The 22,229-nt window shown below is 43.7% G+C and overlaps 1 protein-coding gene across 3 annotated transcripts in view; it reads left to right on the top strand.

The window, feature by feature from the left end:
• ANXA11 (annexin A11) overlaps positions 1-22,229 on the top strand; it is a 34,628-nt gene that overhangs the window by 10,502 nt on the left and 1,897 nt on the right. For 2 of the 3 annotated variants that reach the window (XM_083614805.1, XM_083614804.1), the window contains 13 exons: positions 6,803-6,863; positions 7,491-7,603; positions 9,271-9,678; positions 10,033-10,120; positions 12,129-12,223; positions 13,438-13,551; positions 14,337-14,427; positions 15,910-15,989; positions 16,942-16,998; positions 18,174-18,267; positions 18,776-18,871; positions 20,865-20,923; positions 21,668-21,790. In XM_083614805.1, the coding sequence (XP_083470931.1) occupies positions 6,812-6,863; positions 7,491-7,603; positions 9,271-9,678; positions 10,033-10,120; positions 12,129-12,223; positions 13,438-13,551; positions 14,337-14,427; positions 15,910-15,989; positions 16,942-16,998; positions 18,174-18,267; positions 18,776-18,871; positions 20,865-20,923; positions 21,668-21,790 (1,470 nt within the window). In that variant the 5' untranslated portion in view covers positions 6,803-6,811. Of the gene's footprint in view, positions 1-6,802; positions 6,864-7,490; positions 7,604-9,270; positions 9,679-10,032; positions 10,121-12,128; positions 12,224-13,437; positions 13,552-14,336; positions 14,428-15,909; positions 15,990-16,941; positions 16,999-18,173; positions 18,268-18,775; positions 19,515-19,770; positions 20,924-21,667; positions 21,791-22,229 lie in introns of all 3 variants that reach the window. The other variant, XR_014548305.1, reaches the window with a different exon arrangement.

Below are 22,229 nucleotides of genomic sequence, written 5' to 3'. Positions count from 1 at the left end.
TTTAAAAAAAAAATGCCCCCCCCCCAATATTCTTTGCAAATTGATATTGTCTGCCTTTGTAATACCTTTGTAATGCAAGTTGTTTACTCTTTCCAAATTATGCTGCTGGTGGTGTAAGGCTGCTAGCTGGGATTGCAAAATACCACCAGAGTCCCATCTGATACTGTTTTCCGGAGCTGGTTCCGGGGGCCCTTTGGTGAGTTTGGGGTTGTTTGTTTAAGATACTTTGTGAAATATACTCAGAGTCGCAAAGTGATATTACCCAATGCAGGTACGATACCAGAGAGAGAGAGAGAGAGAGAGAGAGAGAGAGAGAGAGAGAGAGAGAGAGTGCACTCCACAGCCTGTGCATGCTTGCAAACCAGGAAACAACATGATGTAACCTCCTGCCTTGTCATTCAGAATTTCACTTGAGGCTGTACATGGAAGGCTGTGGGATTTGCATGAGGAGGAAAGAGGATGCTAGTCAGGTTCGGCATATTGGTGGATCTAACTCTCAAGATGGTTGTAGTGCTTAAGTGTTTTTGTTTTGGTGCGCTGGCTGGATTGATAACAGTCATCTATCTCCTAAACTTATAGCATTTATAGCATTTTTATCCCATTTTTTTCCTCCAAGGGGTACATGGTTCGCCCCCCTCCTCAGTTAATCCCTACAGTTACCCTGTGAGCTAGGTTAAGAGGCTATGACTGGGCAAAAGTCACCCAGTGAGCTTCATAACTGAATGGGAATTTGAACCCTGAACTCCCTAATCCTAGTCCGACACTCTTAACCGCTACACCCCACTGGCTTCCAATAGTTCTACTGCTATGGGGCAGCTCTGTAGATTGAGTAGCTAAATAAATACAGGGAAAGCAAAATGTCACTTAGAGAAGGATCTGAAATATTTTCCTTGAGGCTTGGATTTGTTTTATTTGGTGTTTTAATGTGTTGTGAATCGCTCTGAGATTTTTTCCCCTTTAAAATATAAAGCAGTATAAAAGTGAATGATGATAATAATAACAACAGCAAATTCCACAGGGGGGGAGGGTAGAAGGCACCTACACATTCCATTGTGGCGACCGTAACCTGGGTTGAAGGTGCCATTTGGCGGTTAGCTCATATATCTGAGTTTCTAACACTGCTTATTGCATCCTGCACCTGGTGGGAGGGTATTTGCAGTTGAGGCAGGTGACAGGGTGCAGGTGCCCAACATGTTTGCCTCTTTTACGACAGCCGGAATGGACTATGGAGTGGACTTTGTTCGCGACCTCGGTTTGAATGGGGAATCCAGGCAACACAGGATTCAATTGCATCCCAGGGATCTCCATGGTGTTCCCCGTATTGTTCTTGTTGCGCAGTTGCGGTAATAACAGTGATGGAGAACACGTAGCAAGCCTTTGGTAGGATTTACTCAGGCTGCAGATAAGAACAGCTCTGCTGCAGGGTTGATGGCGACTGGGAGATAACCAGGAACTTGCGAATTGTAGGGCTCTCACCACAAGAGCGAAGTCTGAGTCATTTAAAAATACATCAAATAAGGAAGGAGGAAGCGTCTGGTTTTAAAAGGGGCTGAAAAAAGGAAGCAGGAAAGGAATTGCTTCCGAGGAGTTGCTTCTGCCTTTCCCATAGGGAAGGGCATTGTGCAAATATTACGGGGATTATAGCGACACTCTAAACACTTGGTGGTACCAGAAAATTGGGTAGGAGCAGTGCCCCAGCTGCACTCAAAGGTCCAAGTGTAGAAGCAAGTGTTCATCTCTACAAACTGAGAGCCAGGGCTTTTAAAAAAATAATTAAAAGCCACAGTTTCAAAGTGTCAGGTTCCCTGGTTTGCATTTACGGATAGCTTTGCTGATGAGCCCACAACTGCTGCTAGCAACAGAGATGACTAGTCTGTCAGCACTTATGCCTAGATGGGCTGTGTGTGCTGTGCATATTTCCTTGGCTTGTCTCCTGGAACCAGTTCTTACTTGTTACTGGCAAGTGGCTATTTATGCACCTGATTGAATGAACAACTGCCATTCCTTCCTTTCCATTCTCCACTTTTAGTTAGTTTAATCTAAGTCAGGCATAGGCAAACTCCAGCCCTCCAGATGTTTGGGACTACAATTCCCATCATCCCTAGCTAACAGGACCAGTGGTCAGGGATGATGGGAATTGCAGTCCCAAACATCTGTAGGGCCGGAGTTTGCCTATGCCTGTTCTATTTCCCCCTTGCAACAGTTTATTATAACTTTAAAAATCAAAACGAATTAAGATGGGAAGAACCTCCGAAAGGTTTTTAGAATGTCACAGTATAAGAACTTTGGTTTTAAACTGTGCTTATAGACTTGGAAGAGTTGGAGCGTACCCCCAAGGGTCATCTAGTCTCACCCACCTCCTGCGATGCAGGAATCGAACTCGCAACTTTCTGAGGAGCAAAATCACAACTAAGAGCTTTAAAGGCAACAGTTATTGTGGCGTAAGTTTTAGTAGGCTAGAGCTCACCTGATCAAGTGAGTCGCTCTTTCAGATGCAGGATGTCGTGGGGGCGGGGGTTGAAAGGCCATGGAATCTAAGATACAGCAGAATGAGTCTGACACCATAAGGAATTTCTCCCTAAGGAGCTTTCAGATTGTTAAGTAGGAAACTTGAGAAATCTAGAAGCAAAACCAAAGCAATTTCAGTTCCTGGTGTTTTAATGGTGGAAATCCGACTGTTAATTACAGGCCTGCGCAACTACTGACTAGCCAAGCCTCACGCAGCTCACCGTGACCTGCCAGAGGCTTCACTGCTCTCCTCTTTTTAAAGGTTTGTCGAGCCACTTGGTAGGCCATCATCCATGGTCAGTCAGTTGGGTGTGTTGAGCTTACTGTGCCTCGAGTTGTGCTGGCCAGTAGTAGTAATAAGTTGTATCTAGCATCCTTAGTTTGTGTTGCAGTGGCTCACTCCTCTGTTTCTTTCAGTCTTGGGGAAACTGGTGATGGAAGAGGAAAATTGAGTGGTTCAGCTCCCCATTTCTCTTAACTCCCTCTACCTTGCTATGGGTGGAAACTTCCCTTGGAAACTGCATGAGGCTTAAAAATTCCAGTACAACATCCTGTTGTTGAGGACTGGCTATTTTCCATCATACCTCTCCTCCCTTTCGACTGTTGCACATAGACTGGCCTTCACCAAAGCGAGGTTTAACGTTTTTCCCTCCAATGTCCTGAGACATAGGTTCTCAAAGGGCCAAGCCCCCGCCGTGTGCGAATGTGATAAGGTGACGCCGGAGTCGCTCCAGCACATTAAGTTCACTTGCCCCTTGTTTAATGTGCCACGGGCAAATTTGTTGGGATCAATCATACAGAAACTAGAGGGTACCCCACCAAAATTCCACCTTGCCCAAATCTTGCAGGACAAGGATACCCACACGACCCTGAAGGTGGCTAGGTTCCTAGTTGCTGTCCTTTCCCAAAAGCGACGCCAAGGAGCTCTACAAGCTAATTAAGGCGTAGTATGCCTTTCCATTTTATAGTATTTTATTGTTATAGTGATGTTTTAGTGATTGCTTTTTTTTTCTCCTTACGGCACAAGCTGTTATTTATGTGTTGTTTTTACCTGTATGGGCCTATGGCCGTAATAAATGATATATTCCTCTTGCTTTTGTTCCCAATGTTTCCTCCCACACTGATTGTAGGCTGCAAATTATCTGGTGGTCGGTTTACATAGATCTGTGTGGCTTTGCCCCCCCACCAAATCAAAGTCAACCCGCTGGCTCTGAATGACAGCCCAGTGAGGACTCAGTGAAGCCTCATGCTTTTCCTACCTTCCTAGAACTGCAAAAATGGGGAAGGGGGTATTAAGTACCTGGCAGGCCTTAATAGGTTGCTAGTGGGCTACATTTGGCTTGACTGGTCCGTCACAATGGATTCTGGATTGATGTTATTGAATCTGTGAACTGTTGAATTACGCTGGAGGAGGGAGGAGGCATGTTAACACTATTTTTTCCCCTTTTGGTCTGTGCTGCGTGCAGTGTGCTATAAGAGGTTAGGGCATGGGTAGGTAAACTAAGGCCCAGGGGCCAGATCCAGCCCAATTGCCTTCTAAATCCAGCCTGCAGACGGTCCAGGAATCAGCGTGTTTTTACATAAGTAGATTGTCTCCTTTTATTTAAAATGCATCTCTGGGTTATTTGTGGGGCATAGGAATTCGTTAATTTCCCCCCAAAAAATATAGTCCAGTCCCCCACAAGGTCTGAGGGACAGTGGACCCGCCCACGGCTGAAAAAGTTTGCTGACCCCTGGCTTAGGGCAATCCTTTTCAGTATTAACCATGGTTGGTGCCAGTGCATTTGTAACAGTGCACCTTGGTTAAATAAAACCATGCAGTTCAGATGAGAGGGTCCGAGATGTTTTCCGCTTATAGAATCATAGAATGCTAGAGTTGGAAGGGACCCTGAGAATCATCTAGTTCCACCCCCTCTAATGCAGGAATATGCAGCTGTCCCATGTGGGGATCAAACCTGCAATCTTCACATTATCAGCCAACTGAGCTATTCAGGCTTGTCTTATGCTTCCTGGGCACGAGTCCAAGCATTTGCCTTTGCCCCACAGTCCCCCTCCCCCCAAATACCCCACTTTTCAGCAGTGAATTGGAGCAAACATCAATCCGGAGAAAATTGATGTTGGCTCTGATTTAGCAGTAAAGATATCCCTGGGGGCAAGCAGCAGAAGTGTGAATGAGCCCTTAGTTCTGTAACTGTAACACCTATGTAAAACTATTCTCCTGCGGCATTGCTGGATATCATAGTTTCAGAAAGTGCTGTGTGAAACAGCCATTTTAATTCCATTCCCAGTTAATTGCAAAAAAAAAAGCAAGCAATTCTAAAGGAATTTCAAACCTTGGGAAAGACCATGTGGCGCACCTCCCCAGCACTGCCATTTCCTTCTAAATCTCTTTCATCTTCCATCTGTGTGTAAAATAGGAATAACATAAGTGTTTTACCAGTTTCACTAGTTCATAACGCCTCTGAAATTATCCATGTGCAGCTTCTGGTTAGCACAGTTCTAACTGGAATGTGGTCCCACAGTATCACCATAGTTCCTGCAGGTAACGCAGGGTGGGAAAGTTGGCATAGCAACGCGCTTTGGCTTCAGACGGACAAAATGAATTCCAACCTCGGGGAGGCAGCTAAATCAACAAGCTTCTCTGCCTGCCGACTTGTGTTGCCTCCCAGCACAGTTCTCCGTTTGTGCCCCTTGTTCCCTCTTTACTTGCTGGCATTTGGTGTGGCTGGTAGGAATGAATGAGCCTATTATGGCTGCATTTTTTTAAAAGAACTTTACAGTTCTAGAGGCAGAGGGATCTAAGTATAACATCAAAAAATTGCTCTCCTAGATTTGTTCGTAATGGGGCAGATGTTTGTGTGCCACATCTGGAGAAGGCTCCCTTCTTTTTACTGGTTGTTACTAAAAAGTAATACTAGGTTCCATTGATGTATTTTCAGTTAGCTACGTTTCACGCCAAAGTAATGTGTTTGAGTTCTTGTTAGCTCTCATTTGAAAACCTTTGAAAAGTAGAAGTTATAAATGTAGCTTAAAATAAAGGAAGTGGCTTTATGTTTTTACTAGGGAGAAAGAACTGCTTGTGGACAGGAGAGCTTGTCTAACAGCCTGATTCTGGGGGAACCACCCTGGGAGTATTATTTAAGTGGGGGGAGGGAGGGCAGGGAAGCTGAAGAAAAACAGGACCTGCTTTAGAAATTTAATCTGCAGCATGCATATTTAAAGCGTTTTATATGTGCAGATAAGGGAAAAAATGTGCTTGCAGCATACACATGCAGCATATCACTTGCATTTGATTGCCTGCTGGTTCCCCACTTTGTGAACATGATGCTTGAGCGAACAATGCATGTTCACTGTGTGGACATGCATTGCAGGGGGTTAGACTAGATGACCCTTGGTGTCCCTTCCAATTCTACAGTTATCTGATTCTGAGATTAATAAGTACACATCTTCTGCCGTTTCATTAAAAAAGATGCACCAGTTTCCAGCCTGAGGATGAAAAACCACTAAAGTGTCCTTATTTTACCTGTGATTGCAATCATATGAAAAAGTCCCGTAGCTACAGTGCTTTGCTGTTTCCTAAATCTAGATCTCATACAGTTTTGGATGGCAGGATCTCCTGAGATTGCCAGGATCATGAGGTTACAATTTATCTCAGTGATAGTGGCATCAAAACTATAAAAATGCACAACACGATGTAATGAGAAATAGTTGCGTAGTGGCTAGAATTTGACAAAAAGGCCCTTCATTTGGCCACAAATCCTACTTTGAGCCACTCACCATCTCTCAGTGTAACCTACCACAAAGAACGTTTTTGAGGATAATGGGTGAGGATGGGCAGAGCTTTGTGGAAGAAAGGCAAAATGAAGCTAAATTTGATGGTAAAATCCCCAAAGTTCAAAACAATCCCATCTGCTTTAGTTTTAAGCTGCTGTGTGTTGCGTATATAAGAATTTACAGAGAGCCTGCAGGATCAGGCCAGTGGCTCATATAGGCCAGCATCCTGTTCTCAAAGTGGCAAACCATATGCCTTTTTGGAAACCGCAAGCAGGATCTGAGCACAACTGCCTTCTTTCCAGCGACTGGTATTCAGAATATAGAATCATAGAATTGTAGAGTTGGAAGAGACCATGGGAGTCATCTAGTCCAACCCTCTGCAGTACAGGAATATTTTGCCCAATGTGGGACTTGAACCTGTGACCCTAAGATTAAGAGCCTCATGCTCTACCAACTGATATAAATAAAATATGTAATTAACACTTTGCATTGTATTAAATCATTGTTCTTCTTTTTGCAGTCCTGCAGAATGAGTTATCCCGGGTATCCTCCTGCCGGTGGTTATCCACCTGCTGCTCCAGGTAAGCTTACTGTATTTCATTTAAGAATCATAGTAACCTGGCGGGAATTGGATAATAGAAGGGTGCAAACCAGAGGAGTAGTGCAAATAACCTTGGATTCAGCCACCAGCATATTCAGTTGAAGGGATCTCCGGTTTGTAGAGCTCAAGAGGCCTGGGAGAGCTGTTGCCAGTCAGAGTAGACTGCACTGTGGCTGATAGACCACTGGTCTGACTCTTGTATGCAGCAGCTGCATATAGCTTCCTATGAAGATATAGTTTACATTCCCTGCTGTTATCACCTGTTCTCTCTTACATTGTTAGAAGGAAGGAAGAGACCGTTCCTCTTGCCATGTACTTTGCTCTAGTGTCTGTTATATATACGCTGCATGTTTTGCAAACAGATGATTATCTATTTGATGGCTATTCATTAGCCTTTGAAATGCACGCATGGTTTTAGCGTAGCTTTCAGAGAACCTGCTGCTTTATGTTGCAACATCTGTTGGTCCAGGGATGGAGAACAGAGCAAAATGGAACTGCATCAAAGCGTGCCTGCTTTTGCCAGTGGCCATTACAGTGAAAATTCTGCCATAGATATACAACTGTTCTGTAGCTCTTGTGTATTTTTATTTTTATTTTAATATTTCAGGTGGCAACCCCTGGGGGGCTCCCAGCTATCCTCCTGCAAATCCTCCTCCAATTGGGCTAGAAAATGTTGGAAGCTATGCCAACCAGTTTAATCCAGACTATATGTCAGGCATGGTGAGTAATTTCAGTTGGAATTTGGTAGATCTTCCTGTTTCCGCTAAAGCCAGCTGTGAAATTCTGCTGCCTGAATTTTTGTCGTCTTTTAATATATTTAGATCCTGCTTTTCAAGGAAGGGCCTCATAGTGGTTTACAGCAGTTATAAAGTTACATTCAACGTCTCTTCCCCTTGTCTTCTTTCCATATCTGTCCTTTATTTCATCAGTGGTAAAAGCTGTAACAGACAGATTATGTTCGCAAAAGTATTCTCTGAAGCTCCTCCTGGTGGTTGCAGCAACAATACTGTTAGCACATTTGTAAAGCTAAGCAGGGTCCCATATGGTTTCTAACTGGATGAGGGACCATGAGTTCAGATTATTGCATTTCAGGGAGTTGGTCTAGATGGCCCTCAGGGTCCCTTCCAAATTTATGATTCTACAGTTCTGTGAAGCACAGTGTGTAACAGGGTGCTCCACATCCCCAATTCTGTTTAACATGGCAAATGAGATATTTGCATAAGCCCATATCTCAAGCAGGCAAATGATACAGAATGGTAAAACCCTGTTTATATGCCAATAAAAACCCCATATTATCAAGGAGGAAATGGATACTTTGCATGTGCAAAGTATTGGACATTAGCATATGCTTACATAGATGAAATGCAGAACATAAAATATAAAGGTAGAAAATATAAAATAAAACTTTCTATGCCATGGTTCAGTGTTGTACGAACGAACCTACCTTCCCTATCATAAGCTTTTTCTGATTAACTGCAGTGCAGCTTGTTGTTCAAATTCTAAACTGTGGTTTTTACTGTAGGTAGAGAAAACAAGACAGATTCGTAAACTACGGTGTGAAGTTACCTTGTTTCCACTAAGCATAGTTAACCCACAGTTTGGGTTACCATGGTAACATGGCAAACTGTGGTTAATCAAAACCAGAAACGAAAGATTCCAGATTCATCTCTGCCACTGTGCTGGTCGAGGAGCAGGGAGTACACAAGCTCATTAGTAGTCTAGACTCTGGGACCTAGGGAACTCTTCTAGCCTGTTCAAAAAGATGACCCTGTTAATAGTTTGGATTGATGTGGAGCATCACACAGACAATAATAATTATAATAATAATTTATTATTTATACCCCGCCCATCTGGCTGGGTTTCCCCAGCCACTCTGGATAGCTTCCAACCGAATATTAAAAACAATACAGCGTCATATATTAAAAACTTCCCTAAACAGGGCCGCCTTCCGTTGTCTTTTAAAAGTAAAATAGTTGTTTATTGCCTTGACATCTTCTGGGAGGGCATTCCACAGGGCAGGCGCCACTACCGAGAAGGCCCTCTGCCTGGTTCCCTGTAACGTCACTTCTCACAGCGAGGGAACCGCCAGAAGGCCCTCCACGCTGGACTTCAGCGTCCGGGCTGGATGGTGGGGTGGAGACGCTCCTTCAGACAAGAGTAGCACAATGGAGAAGTAGCTGGGCGGTCTTGCCAAGAAGTCCCAAGCTCAAATCTAGTGAACCCCAGAGGTCTTAGGCAACCTCCTATCTTGTGGCTTCCTATCTGTAATAATACTGGCCTATTTAGATGGCGGTTGTAAAGATAGTGCTCTCAACCCCCAAAGTGTTACAGAAATGTTACGTGCTATTTGACACACACGTGCTAACTTTGTGCATTTGATTGTTCAGGCTTCCAACATGTCGGGAACGTTTGGTGGCGCCAATGTGCCGCAGAGCATGTACCCTCCAGTCCCCGGTGGCTACCCCCCGGTTCCTCCAGGAGGCTTTGGACAAGCTCCTGGGGGCTTTGGGCAACCTCCTCAAGGACAGCAGCCATCTTACGGAATGTACCCGCCAGCGCCAGGAGGAAACCCGCCAACAGGAATGCCATCTTATCCAGGTTACCCAGGTGGCCCCATGCCAGCAGCAGGACAGCAGCCCCAGCCGTATCCTGGGCAACAGCCATATCCTGGGCAGCAGCCAATGCCGCCGCCAGGGCACCAGCAGCCTATGCCAAGTTACCCTTCTGGCCCAGCTGTTAATCCTTCTATGCCATCTTATCCAGGACCAACAGTGCCCACTATTACTCCCGGAGCGGTAAGAGAACCTCTTCTTAAATTATTGAGCTTCCTTTTCTTCCAGTGTATAATAGGAAAAGTGCAAAAACTGGGTGTTTGATGGCACATGTTGCATCTGTGTGCCCCAGATGCTGTCGAATGCTAAAAAGTGACAGGAGGGAGTTCAGTTGGCGGTTGACAGGTGGTGCATGGGGAGGATGCTTGACCCTTACCCCACCACTTTCCACCAGCCATGGTTTCCGGGTATGCGTTTGCCACGCTGAGTGGTGGGCGAAGGACGGGTATTGATGTGTTGCAAGGGAAAGTGGCAGGCAGGCGAAGTAGCAAACGTTGGTTGATAGCTTTCTCCCCCATTCTTCTTTGGACACTGCAGTCTGGAAACCGAGGCACAATCCGTGATGCTCCATCCTTTGACCCTCTGAGGGACGCAGAGGTGTTGAGGAAAGCCATGAAAGGGTTTGGTGAGTAGTGCTTGCACTCAAAAGTTGGGTGCTTTTTCTTCACGTAATGATGTCCTCTTTGTCCCACCCTTTTGCTTCTTGCACGTTCAGGGATAGTTTGGGTACTGCTTTGCAAAACGTTGCAGGTTATGTCTGTGTTCTGGGTAACGTGAAAGCGATTCTGAGTGTTGCGTCTTCTGCCCTTGGAACACAGCCTGTGACACTGGCCATGGGACTGTGTTCTCTGTACCAGTGATTCGAAAATTCTGTGAGCCAACAGATGTATGCCCAAGTACACATAGAATCATAGAAATGGAAAAATGGAAGAGGGTCATCTAGTCTGACCCCTTGCAATGCAGGAATCTCAGCTAAAGCATCCGTGTCAGATGGCCATCCAACCTCTTCTTATAAACCTCCAAGGATGGAGAGTCCACCACCTTCTGAAGGAGTCTGTTCCATTGTTGAACAGGATCAGAAAGTTCTTCCTAGTGTTTAGTCGGATTCTCCTCCTTGTAACTTGAATCCATTGGTTTGGGTCCCACCCTCCAGAGATGGAGGAAACATCTTCCATGTGGCAGCCCTTGAGATATTGGAGGATTGCTAACCTATCTCCTCTCATGGAGGAAAGACTGTTCATGACTACTCTCCCTGATGGAAGCAGCCGTGCTTCTGATTTGCAGTTGCTGGACACAGGAGGTGAGAGTGCACTTGTGCTTGAGTCCTGCTTGTGGGTTTCGCAAAGGCAACTGGTCAGCCACTAAGAACAGGATGCTGGGCTAGATGGGTCACTGGCTGGATCCAGTAGGCTCCCCTCACACTTAAGGTTGTTTCAGCAAGGCTGCAACCCACCTGCCCTACACCAGATGTCCTATTGAACTTTAGGTATGGGGCAGGTCAAGGGGTGTGTGTGTGTGTTGTGGAATAAACAATAAAGCCAGCCATCCAGATCTGGCTTCCCATCCTTGCTTTGCAAAGTCAGTCACTCAGATGTACCTTTACAAGCTGGAAGGAACAAGTTTAATGTCCACCTCCTCTTCCAGCTAGAAAACATAAGAGGGATTTTGTGGAGCTTGCTTGCTACCCTTGAGGGCAGGGCCCCCCAACACTCTCCCCAAGCCACCCCCCTTTCCGGTCCTGCTCTGTGCCTGGAGGGAATCTGGTCCTGCCTGGATAGAGAGGGCTGTGTATAGACATCAAACTTTTTCATGGCTGGAATGGAGCCTACTGTGCAAAGATAGAAGGGCATCTGTTGCTGCACTCAAGTTTTCCATAGTTGCTCATTCTGATCGCAACGCCCAGATTTCTATTCCTTTCTAGCATTTGATCTTTTCTTCAAGGTTGGAAGACCTCAAAAGTTGCTTTTAGCTACTTTGCTTTTTGTGAAACATTTTTCAGTGTTATACAAATTATTTCTCTTTCCTTTCCCACTGAATTCTGTCCTGCTTTTTTTCTCCCAACTTAAACCTCTCCATTCCTAGTCTATGCAAAACGTGTATGACTCTTCAATCCAAACCAAATGCACAACTGTCCCTTCCCTCAGAAATTTAAATATTTGGATTTCTTAAAAAAAAAGAAAGTAATTGGAATGTGTGCGAATACCCCATAATGTCATACAGGCTTAGCTCATCTGTCAGGCTTTGCTGCCTAAAGTACAACAGAATATAGAATCACAGAATCCTAGAGATGGAAGGGACTATGAGAATCATCTATTCCAATAACCCAACTCCCTGCGATGCAGGAATCTTTTGCCCAGCGTGGCACTCAAACCCACAACCCTGAGATTAAGAGTCTCGTGCTCTACCAACTGAGCCATCCCATAGTTACTCATGACTGCTGCAGATTCAAATATGCATTTGAACAAGTGATGCCATGCAGTGTATAAGGTGGCAGGAGAGAATACACTTGGTTTTAAAAGTTGGCCTTTTCCGATTACTAAATGCTGGGTTAGATTCTGCTGAAGTGGGTTGATCAGAAAGTACTATGACGGTGGAAGAGGCTGCACTAAACACTTGATTCTGTATATTTTCAGGAACCGACGAGCAGGCAATCATTGATTGTCTGGGAAGTCGCTCAAACAAGCAACGCCAGCAGATTCTGCTCTCCTTCAAAACAGCTTATGGAAAGGTAAGTTCTCCACCATGAAATTATTCTTTGATTATTGCAACGGAGGAAGGAAGTGGAGGCAGAGCTAAACATGGAAGTCATGTGCAGTCGGTCTCGTTTGTATGTTCTTTGGCTTAGCTTCATGCTGAAGTCGCCAGAGGGCTAGGATTTTGTGCCAAGGGTTAAACGGAAAGGGCAGGGTTTGAGGATGGATTTAAAGGGAGGGGTGGCATTTGTGCAGGTGTTCTGGGAGGCAATTTTAGGGCTGCAGCACAGTTAAGGGAGAAGGAGTCTTTTGAAGGAAGCCTTCAAATGGATAAGGATGGTGGAGCTGGGCAGACAAACATCACAGGCAGGAATGCAGAGGACAAGGGGTTGTCACATTATCGTAATGATGATGGTGAATGATTTTGGCAACAAAATAATGAAAGAGACTTTAAATATCTTGACACCCCAACGAATGAGAGGTACAAAATAAGTTTGGTAATATCTTGCAGTTTTCAGCAGGATGACTTTTGTATTCCTCAAACACACTCTCTTCATATCATCAACTTTTACTGGTCAGCCACTCTTAAAAACCTTTGCATCAGAGTTCTACATTTTTGCTAATGAACAATTATCATCATCATCTTAAGATTACTAAGTGTAAAAGCACAAAATATGTAACAAAATAACAATGCACATTCTTCTAAGGAATTGCTTTTGCCAGCTTTGTGCTTGCTTAATTTTTAAACGGCACCATGACCCTTTTGAGCAAATTATTTATTTAATAAATAAAATAAGTATTATGTTCCTGGGTTGCTGCTTTTTAGTTTATGACACTGTTTATAATGTGTTCATTTGCTTTTTCCATATTTCTTATGCTGTGAAGTTGCTCTCAGCATATCGTGGACATAAGAGCGGGGTTTAAATTACTGGCTACTATGGTTCATTGCCCTATTCAGCTGAAATAAAACCTAAAATTTGTGTGGCTGCAAATATTCACACTGTTACATTTGTCCTCTGCTCTGGTAGAAATTTAGTTTGTAAACTCCTTTGGGCAGAAATCTTACCTTTACCCTTCCTTATGTTACTCAATAAAGTGCAATCGACACTGATTGTGCTATATTAATAACTTCACAGATATTACCGAACTTTTCTGAAGTCTGACATTGCAAGAAAAGAGATTCAGATCATTAGTATGCCTTGAATACTTTACAAGGGAAACATGTGTTTTTTCACTTAAAAAAACCCAGGATTTGATCAAGGACCTGAAGTCTGAGCTTTCCGGCAACTTTGAGAGGACAATCTTGGCAATGATGAAGACTCCTATCCAGTTTGATGTTTATGAAATAAAAGAAGCCATCAAGGTCTGTATGGTTTAAATGAAAGCTACTGTTGTTGTTACATAATTCTTGCCTCCCTAAATTCTTTATTTGACGCATCATCTTTCTCCTGCTTCAAGCCTGTCTTCAAAATCCACCATTCTGGATTTGCATGTGTGAATACCTATCCTGTGACCCCCTCCACCCAACCCTTGCAGTATCAGTTTTTATTATGCTACTGAATCAAGAGACTTCTGCTTATCTTTCTGTTTCAAGAGCTATGTACAGTGTGATGGGACTACGTTATACCGTTATCAAAAGCAACTCACCCTTTGTATAATTCTTGGAGGAGGGGATTGCACAGCAGTTGCAGTTTGATCTAACTGAAGAAACTGAGAGCTCTGTTGCAATGTTTGCAGTTCCTGCCCTCTACACCTGCCCTCAGCCTGTGCTGGCATCCAGCAGTCCACTGAAGTGTGCATATGAAAAAAAAATGCAATAATAGTTCTTTTGTTCTTTGTGTGATGCGCTCCTGTCACATGTGAGAGGACACCTCTTTTTAGGTGGTCTTTGTCAACCCTCATTCTTAAAAGCACATTCAATAATACTTTATCTGTAGACCAGTTAAGTCTATCAAAAAATAGAGAAATCAAACTGAGCAATGGATTAAACATTGCAGACCTAGTAAGAGTACACTCCGTCCACGTGAGGCCTAGAAATAGGAGTCACGCCAATAAGCCTGGCACTCTCTTAGCCTTAAAAGAGGGCAGAACCCAGGAGACAAATGCTTCTGCCTAGCGGTGAGCTTGAGTGTCTTTTCCTTTTCTTAGGGAGCTGGCACGGATGAAGCCTGCCTGATAGAAATCTTGGCGTCTCGCAGCAATGAGCACATTCGGGAAATCAGTCGGGCATACAAAGCAGGTGAGTTTTCCTCTCAACTCTGCAATTTCTGCTGTTCTGATAGAAGGCCATCCCAATACCTTTAAAGATGACGGGTTTAAGTTGAGCAGAAACATTTGTAGGAGGAATTGCATTTTGGACATTGAGGTCGAAGGCTGTTCAGTGCATAAGCTGCTGCTTTGTTTATAAATTTGAGCTTTGTTGGTTTGTTGGGTGGGGCTGTCAAATTTAGAATGGAGAAGACAATTTACAAGGGCAAACTGGAGTTCATGAAGGTTCACCCTTTTTCAGGCAGTTGTTTGATCCAGCGGTTTGTGCAAAAAGAGCCACTTAGTGCAATAGTACATTGCTAACAGTTCCTGGAGCTGAACATGGTGTGTCTCTCTTTGTTCTCCTTCCCCGCCTCTGTATTTTGTATGATTGCAAAGTGCTGTATAGACTTGACGCACCACAAAGATTGCAGTCTGTACCTGCTTTTTCTAAGGTTAAGACCCATTTAGTTCAACGGTACGTGCTTCTAAGTGGACACATAAGGCAGCAATCCTGCGCACAGTTGCTTAAGAATAAACCTCAGTAAAGTTGTTGAGACTTCATCTCCAAGGAAGCATATGCTGGATCAGCTTACAAATTCATAAAGGACTAACATCAGCTGGCATGGTCAGTGGTTTGGGACGATGGAAATTATAGGCCAGCAACTTCTGAAGCACACTACATTATCTAGGGTTTCATTTGTTTAAAACACATAATTTTAAGGGTTTTCTTGACAGTTCTTGGTTCCTTTTCTGTGCTGTATAGAATCCTATCATGTGTTTGATCCACCAGCTGAGCTTACGGTATCCAAAGTTTGCCCTGATTCAGATGTCCTAGTTTTACTTTCCGGGAATAAAACCGAGAGCTCCCTCTCCCTGCCCCACTAACAGTGCTCCATAAATCTGCTTGCCCCTGGTGTGCTTACTCCCGTTCCCACATATCGTGTCCCCCCCCCCCCACATTTTGAAGGGGGCAGAGACATCATCAAAGCACTGCTGAATTATCTTGCAAAGTCCCAGTGTGAGAGACGGAAAAAGCACCAATCACCCCTTTTCTGCCCATGGCAAATTCAAAGGAAGAAACGGATGATGGTTTCTCAAAGTAGGATTTGTTAGTATCTTTGGAAGCCCAGCTGGAGTGATGGAAGGTATCTTGCGAGGAGAAACTAGTGGGCCGCCTTAAATATTCCCTTTGGCTAGTAGGTCAAACCGAAATGGGGCTATTTACACGAACTACTTTTAGTGTAAAATTTCCCTTTTCATCTTTTTCCCCCCTTGATATTTTGGCTGGAGTATAAAAGAGTGGAATGTGAATCTTCTCCCCCAAGCAGATGTCCTTGCGGTGTGTTATAAAAAAATAGATAAGAATTATCTCTTCCTCCTCCTCCCTTCTCTTTCTTCCCACCCCAGTGATCCTTATAATGAAATAAACACGGACCATTTACAAAACGAGTTTCCTTTGTATTTCTCACAGAGCATAAGAAAACTTTGGAAGAAGCCATCAGAAACGACACATCTGGACACTTCCAGAGGCTTTTAATCTCACTGTCTCAGGTATGCGCAAGATCCTTGCACCTGGTTGTCCTGTGTTGGTGTTGCTATAATTTATACGTAACCCAAGTTTTCCTAAGATTTACATTCATCCATTGAAGTAAAATTCACAGAAGTATTGGGGGTGATATCTGTTGTCAGGCATATTTTGAGTCCATTCCTTTCAGTGGTTCTACTCATGAGTATGACTAAGACTGGAGATCACCTTTATGTTTTTAAGCCAGTGCGAAGAGGTTATGCCCTCTTGCCTCTAATGGAGGGCACAGAACATCCTGGCTGTGGTACTGGATGTCGGTTCCCTATGATGTGATATAATTCAAGACGAAAAGCATTGGAGTTAATGGAATTGTATATTGCAGGTTTCTTCCCCCTAACCAAACAATTCTCCCTCCTCAATTAAAACATTAAAACTTTCCTCCGGAGGGCGCCCTGTGCTTCGGGCTGCAGGCTGCTGCTCCCAAGGCTTGCGGATAGCTTCCTGAAGCCTGGAGAGTGAGAGGGGTCAGTGCGCACCGACGCCTCTCGCTCTCCAGGCTTCAGCGAAAGCCTGCATTCGCCCCATAGGACGCACACATATTTCCCCTTCATTTTTGGAGGGGAAAAAGTGCGTCCTATAGGGCAAAAAATACGGTATATATATCTCTGATAACTGTTGTCCATCTATATTTTACCAAAGAATCTTAAATTATCAGATCTTGGATATCAAGTTAATAGTGATCATGTTTGAAAATATACAGACTGGTGAGAATTTGTCTGTCCCATTTAACCTTAATGTGTTGCAACATTAAATTGGAAGCATCATGAAACAAATACGCATGTTTAACAAGCAAATAGAACAAAGCATACTTTAAACTGTTCGGCTTGCTTTTTGCTGGACTAACAACCTCATTAGGCTAACATCAGTTACAGTGTTTCAAAAGCAGTGTTTCATCTTTTGACTTGGTAATTATTTCAGGGAAACAGAGATGAAAGTACCAATGTCAACATGGCGGCTGTCCAAAGCGATGCTCAGGTTAGTATGAGGAGTATTGTCTAGTTTATGTTCCACACTGATTTCTTTTTAAAGGCCCAGCCAGATGGCTGCTGCATTGAGCAGACTCTTTCCCGGAGTGGTTTCCTTTAAACATCTCCTACTTTAATGAAATCTAAAACTTGAGACCGTGTGTACTCCCCCACAACCTGGCATGTTTCTCCTCTGGCCTAATTTCTAGTGTGGAAGTTACCCTGAGAACAGTTTGCTTTAAAAAAATATTCCTCCTGCCCCCACAGCCCCTGTTTCTGAAAAAAGGGGGGTATTGGTATGGCTTTCCCTCAGCTCTACATTGAGCAGTTTGCACGGTTTCCCTTTTTCAAGTTACTACAGATAAATGATCCCAAGATAACAGCAATAAGAAGATTGCAATCGAATATATTTTTAAAAAACCCTTCTCAAATTTACCTGCACCTATTCCATTTTTGGAACTATTTACTAAATGAATTGGTGCTGCAGTAATAATTTCCCTGAAATGTGCAACTTTCTCCTTTTGGTTCATCATGTGGTGAATTTTTTTGTTTATTTCAAATTGTATGGAAGGAGGAACCACACACCTTTCTCAGGGTTGCATAGACTTGTGACGTACAAACCTGTCAAGTTTTTCTGAGCGAAAGCATGGAGGGAGGAGAGTTGGAATGTACTTGTGGAATTTTTCATTCACCCCCATTTCACACCGAAAACGTTCTCTCTGTCACATTTTGGCTCGGCCCTAGTTATAAGGAATACGCCACTGCCATTTTCAGTGGCATCCCTTTGTCCCAATATCATTTTGCAAGGATTTTCGCGACAGTAACTTTCAGTCAGTAGTATGAAGTGGGGGCAGTGAAACGTGCAGCTTAACAGCATCAGTCGGGATGCAAGGTGAAATTGTGTTGTGTGCAAGGGGAAGAAAGCAAAATTCAACATGAGCCTGTAGTACTTTGGCTGCAGTCCCAGGTTGCTTGCATTATAGTTGCATCCTTGATGGTTAGGGAGGTTAGCGAAGGTTAGCTAAGTGAACAAAGGTGTGGGAGAGAAATAGGACCAGTCCAGAAATATCAAGATAATTAAAGAATGAGTAGTAAGGGAGAAGAAACCTTTGAAAGCAGAGTGAAATTTGGAAAGCAGCTGAGCTCAAGTAATGACCTGTGATTTTTTTTTTTTTTTCTTTTAAGGCGCTGTATGCAGCAGGAGAAAATCGACTTGGGACTGATGAATCCAAATTCAATGCAATTCTCTGTGCCAGAAGTAAAGCTCACCTAATAGCAGGTAATTTCTGTCTATACTTTGCATCGAGAGGATGTTTGGTGATTGTAAAATTAGGCTGCAACAGTGCAAGAGACTACACATGCTTTTTCTTGACAAGTGGTAACTAATATTTTCATTTTTGATGGTGCCTAAGATCAGCCAACTCTGATCAGATGCAAAGAAGGGCTGGGTTCTTCGACCCTTTTAAATAGTTATGTAGAAATTTGTCAGGTGAGACAAGCTGCACCGCCTGAAATTCCTCCTTCTACCTAACAAAGGGCGTTTGTCCTCCTGTTAGGGTCCACAGTTAATAATTGGGGAGGGGGTGTCTGTCATCCAGCCGCCAGATGTCAACTTAGATAAGTGATCAGAGTTAGGGCCATACCAGACAAAACAACTGAAGGCCTGTGATGGGGCAGCACAACTGACTCAAAACTTAGCAACATCCTTCAAGAGCTGGTTGTCAGACTTAACTCTTCCCACTCACTTGGCTTAAATGACTGATGATCCCTTTTCTCTCTCTCGACAGTTTTCAGTGAATATCAGCGAATGTGTAACCGTGACATTGAGAAGAGCATAATCAGAGAGATGTCGGGAGACCTCGAATCTGGGATGTTGGCAGTAGGTGGGTGAGGTCTCTTTAAGAGTGAAGATCATAGAATCATAGAGTGGGAAGGGACCCCGAGGGTCATCTAGTCCAACCCCCTGCAATACAGGAATCCAGATCACAGGCATCCCTTGGTGGGCTCAAACCACCAGCTTTCTGGTTAACAGCCAGATGCACTTGACCCATTGCACCACTATGAATCTAACTTTTCAAATTGTGGTTTGAATGTTCCTTTGCTGCCCTAAACACACACAGTTTTCTGGCCTGGACTGCACTCTTTAAAATACATAATTTTTGAAAAAGATCCTGAAGTTGGGGGATAGCAGGCTATGCATGGCACCTATTGGCTAGTACCTGCAATATCACCAACCTCTTCTCCCGTAAATTCTCAGAGTAGCTTTTAAAGTATTTGTGTGTTTTGGCAGGGTAAAATGTGACATGTATGTTACTTAAGATGTATTTCAAAGCACAAAAGAGGGGCAAAACTAAGAGATATCGTATCTGAGTCATGTATATGTTTAGAAAGCAAGTCATAAAGCTTGGTTCAACGTGTAGGTGAAAAACTTTGCCGTTCAGAATATTTTATCATATATTTCATGCCACTTTCTACACAATAGTTCTCTTGAGAATATTTGGCTTTGGCTGCGAGTTTCAGTTTGGAGCTAACGACAACAACAACAACAACAACAACAACAACAACAACAACAACAACAACAACAACAATATTTATACCCTGCCCATCTGGCTGAGTTTCCCCAGCCACTCTGGGCGGCTCCCAATGGAGTGTTAAAAACAATACAGCATTAAATATTAAAAGCTTCCCTAAACAGAGCTGCCTTTAGATGTCTTTTAAAGATAGGATAGCTGCTTATTTCCTTCACATCTGAAGGGAGGTCGTTCCACAGGGCAGGCGCCAGCTACTTTTACTTCCCCCAGAGAACTTGGTTATAAATTTCATTTACCATTCCTTTGGTTTGTCTCGTTAAACCTGGTTCCCATTTAACAAATCACAGTTCATGTGATTGGGGAAATGGCTAGGATTCCACTGAGGATGCCCTTTGAACTTGCTACTTCACCTTCCATGCCAGGCACAGCAACCTTTGTCTGTATCCTCTCATCTTTCATTCCTCTTGTTTTGAAGACAAGTCACGTCCAACAACACCGTGTTTACATTCTGAGTGTGTTTCTTGGATAGGGGCGAGTGTTGTGCCAAAAGCTTTTGCCATCACCAAGTTCCTTTTCAAAAATGTTAAATAACTTCTAGGATCACTTAACCTGCCTTAGTGGCCAACTATCAACCAGTGAATCCCGGAGTGCTAGTTAAAGTGTCATATTGGCCACAAATTCATTGGGTGACCTTAGGCAAACTAGTATACTGACCAAACCTGCAGCACGGTCGTAAGGATTTACAAGGCAATATATATGAAGCTGCTTGAATATTTAAAATGTGTTCCATAAACACTCACTGTTTTATTTGTCGTATAAAATGGCTTTTACTCTTTGCACCAGATCTAACTGGAAATATGTACCCTTTTTTTTGGCTCCGTTATAGCTTTCAGGATTGTAAGCTTGGTAACTGTATGCAATACTCCCATAGTGTGTGACTAACTTCACTGCCTCCCATTTTCCGGTCTTGAAGTGTAATGTGTGCCTTGTTCATCTACATGAGAAATCTTAACATTGATATCAAAAAGGAACATACCTTGTATTAGGTTACAAATGAACATCACCATTGGTTCTTTCCACTCCCATAAAATGCTCAAGTAAAAAGGTAGATGTTGTTTGATAGCTGTTTGGATTGCATGACTGTGTGCTTTTTTTAAAAAAAATCTGATTTTGTGTGATTGTCCCCTTTGTTCCTCCCAATGACATTCACTGAGTCATCTCAACTCCCAGGTTAACCTGAGAAAGCAGATTTCAGCAAAAACAGTATGGCATTGATGTTTTTTTTAAAAAAAAGGTTAGCAAATGGTTAACAGTCAGTAACTGGTGATCTCAATTTCTTTTGCAGTTAAGTGTGTAAGAAATACACCTGCTTTCTTTGCAGAGAGACTGCACAAGGCCATGAAGGTGAGTTGAAATCATGTGGGCCTCTGCACGTCCGCGTGGTCAGATATTCAAATGAGCTGTTAGAAGCTGACTCTGTTGGGATGTACATCTGAACCCAGGATATCAGATTTTAGGGCTGGTAGACATGTTTCACACAAACCTGTGTAACTGTAGCTTGAAAAACCTCTGGAGGCAATGATCGAGCAAGAAACGGCTGCGGGTGTGTGCACATAACCCATTGCCATTTTCTTCATTCCAATTCCTCCCCTCCCCCTGGATTCCACAGCCCTGATTTTAAATGACAGAGGTGTTGGGGTTGGAGTGTTTGTGAACTGAAATGGGGTGACAGCAGGGAGGCAAAGGGTTTGGTGCCCCCTTTTCTCCCCTCTCCTAGTCTCCCTCCTAGTGTCCCTCCCCTTCCCCAACATATTTTCAGGCTAAAAAGGATATGCCACCCTTTTGTTAACAAATGGGCATGTGTAAGGTTTTGGACTTTGAATTTGTTATCAATTAAGCAGCTGTCTCCAACTCTGTTCTCCATATATTTTGGACTACCACTCATATCAGCCTCAGCCGTTGTGACCAATGGAAAAGGATGACAGGAGTTGTATAGTCCAAAACATATTGAGGACACCACATTAGGGAAGGCCTGCCATAAAGCCTCGAGCGGCCATTTTGAGTAACAGTCAATGCTACATGTTCAGAGGGAGCATCGCAGTCTGGTAACAATTCACATTCTGGCCCTTTCCGCCACGTTCTTCACAGGGAGCTGGAACCAAAGACCGGACTCTCATTCGCATCATGGTGTCACGCAGTGAGGTTGACCTGCTAGACATAAGGCAGGAATACAAGAGGATGTATGGCAAATCTCTCTACACAGACATTACGGTAAGATTGTGAGGGGCTTCTCGCTTTCCATGCGTGCCAACTCAAAATGCCAATGTCCACACTGAAACCTTAAACTTGGCCCAGTACATTTTTGGGAGCCGGTGCCATGTTCATCCATCTTCACAGTGGGGCTTTCTCCACCTGAACTCTAGCCATCATCTGGCCCAGTGTTTCCCAAACATGGGTCCCCAGCTGATTTTGGACTACAACTCCCATCATCCTTAGCTAGCCAGACCAGTGGTCAGGGTTGATGGGAACTGTAGTTCAATAACAACGGGAGACCCAAGTTTGGGAAACACTGATCTGGCCTGTTTCATAGGCTGTAGTTCCACAGTATACCAGGGGGCCGAATGTGCTCCACACCACTGTTGTTTTAACAGAAAGCAAAACAAAAAAAACCCATCATATTAAATAAGATGTTGCTATTGGAGTGTTGGGG

The sequence above is a fragment of the Podarcis filfolensis genome, assembly GCF_964270895.1.
Source record: "Podarcis filfolensis genome assembly, chromosome: 5".
NCBI lineage: Eukaryota > Metazoa > Chordata > Lepidosauria > Squamata > Lacertidae > Podarcis > Podarcis filfolensis.
This window is presented reverse-complemented; position numbering and strand designations above follow the sequence as displayed.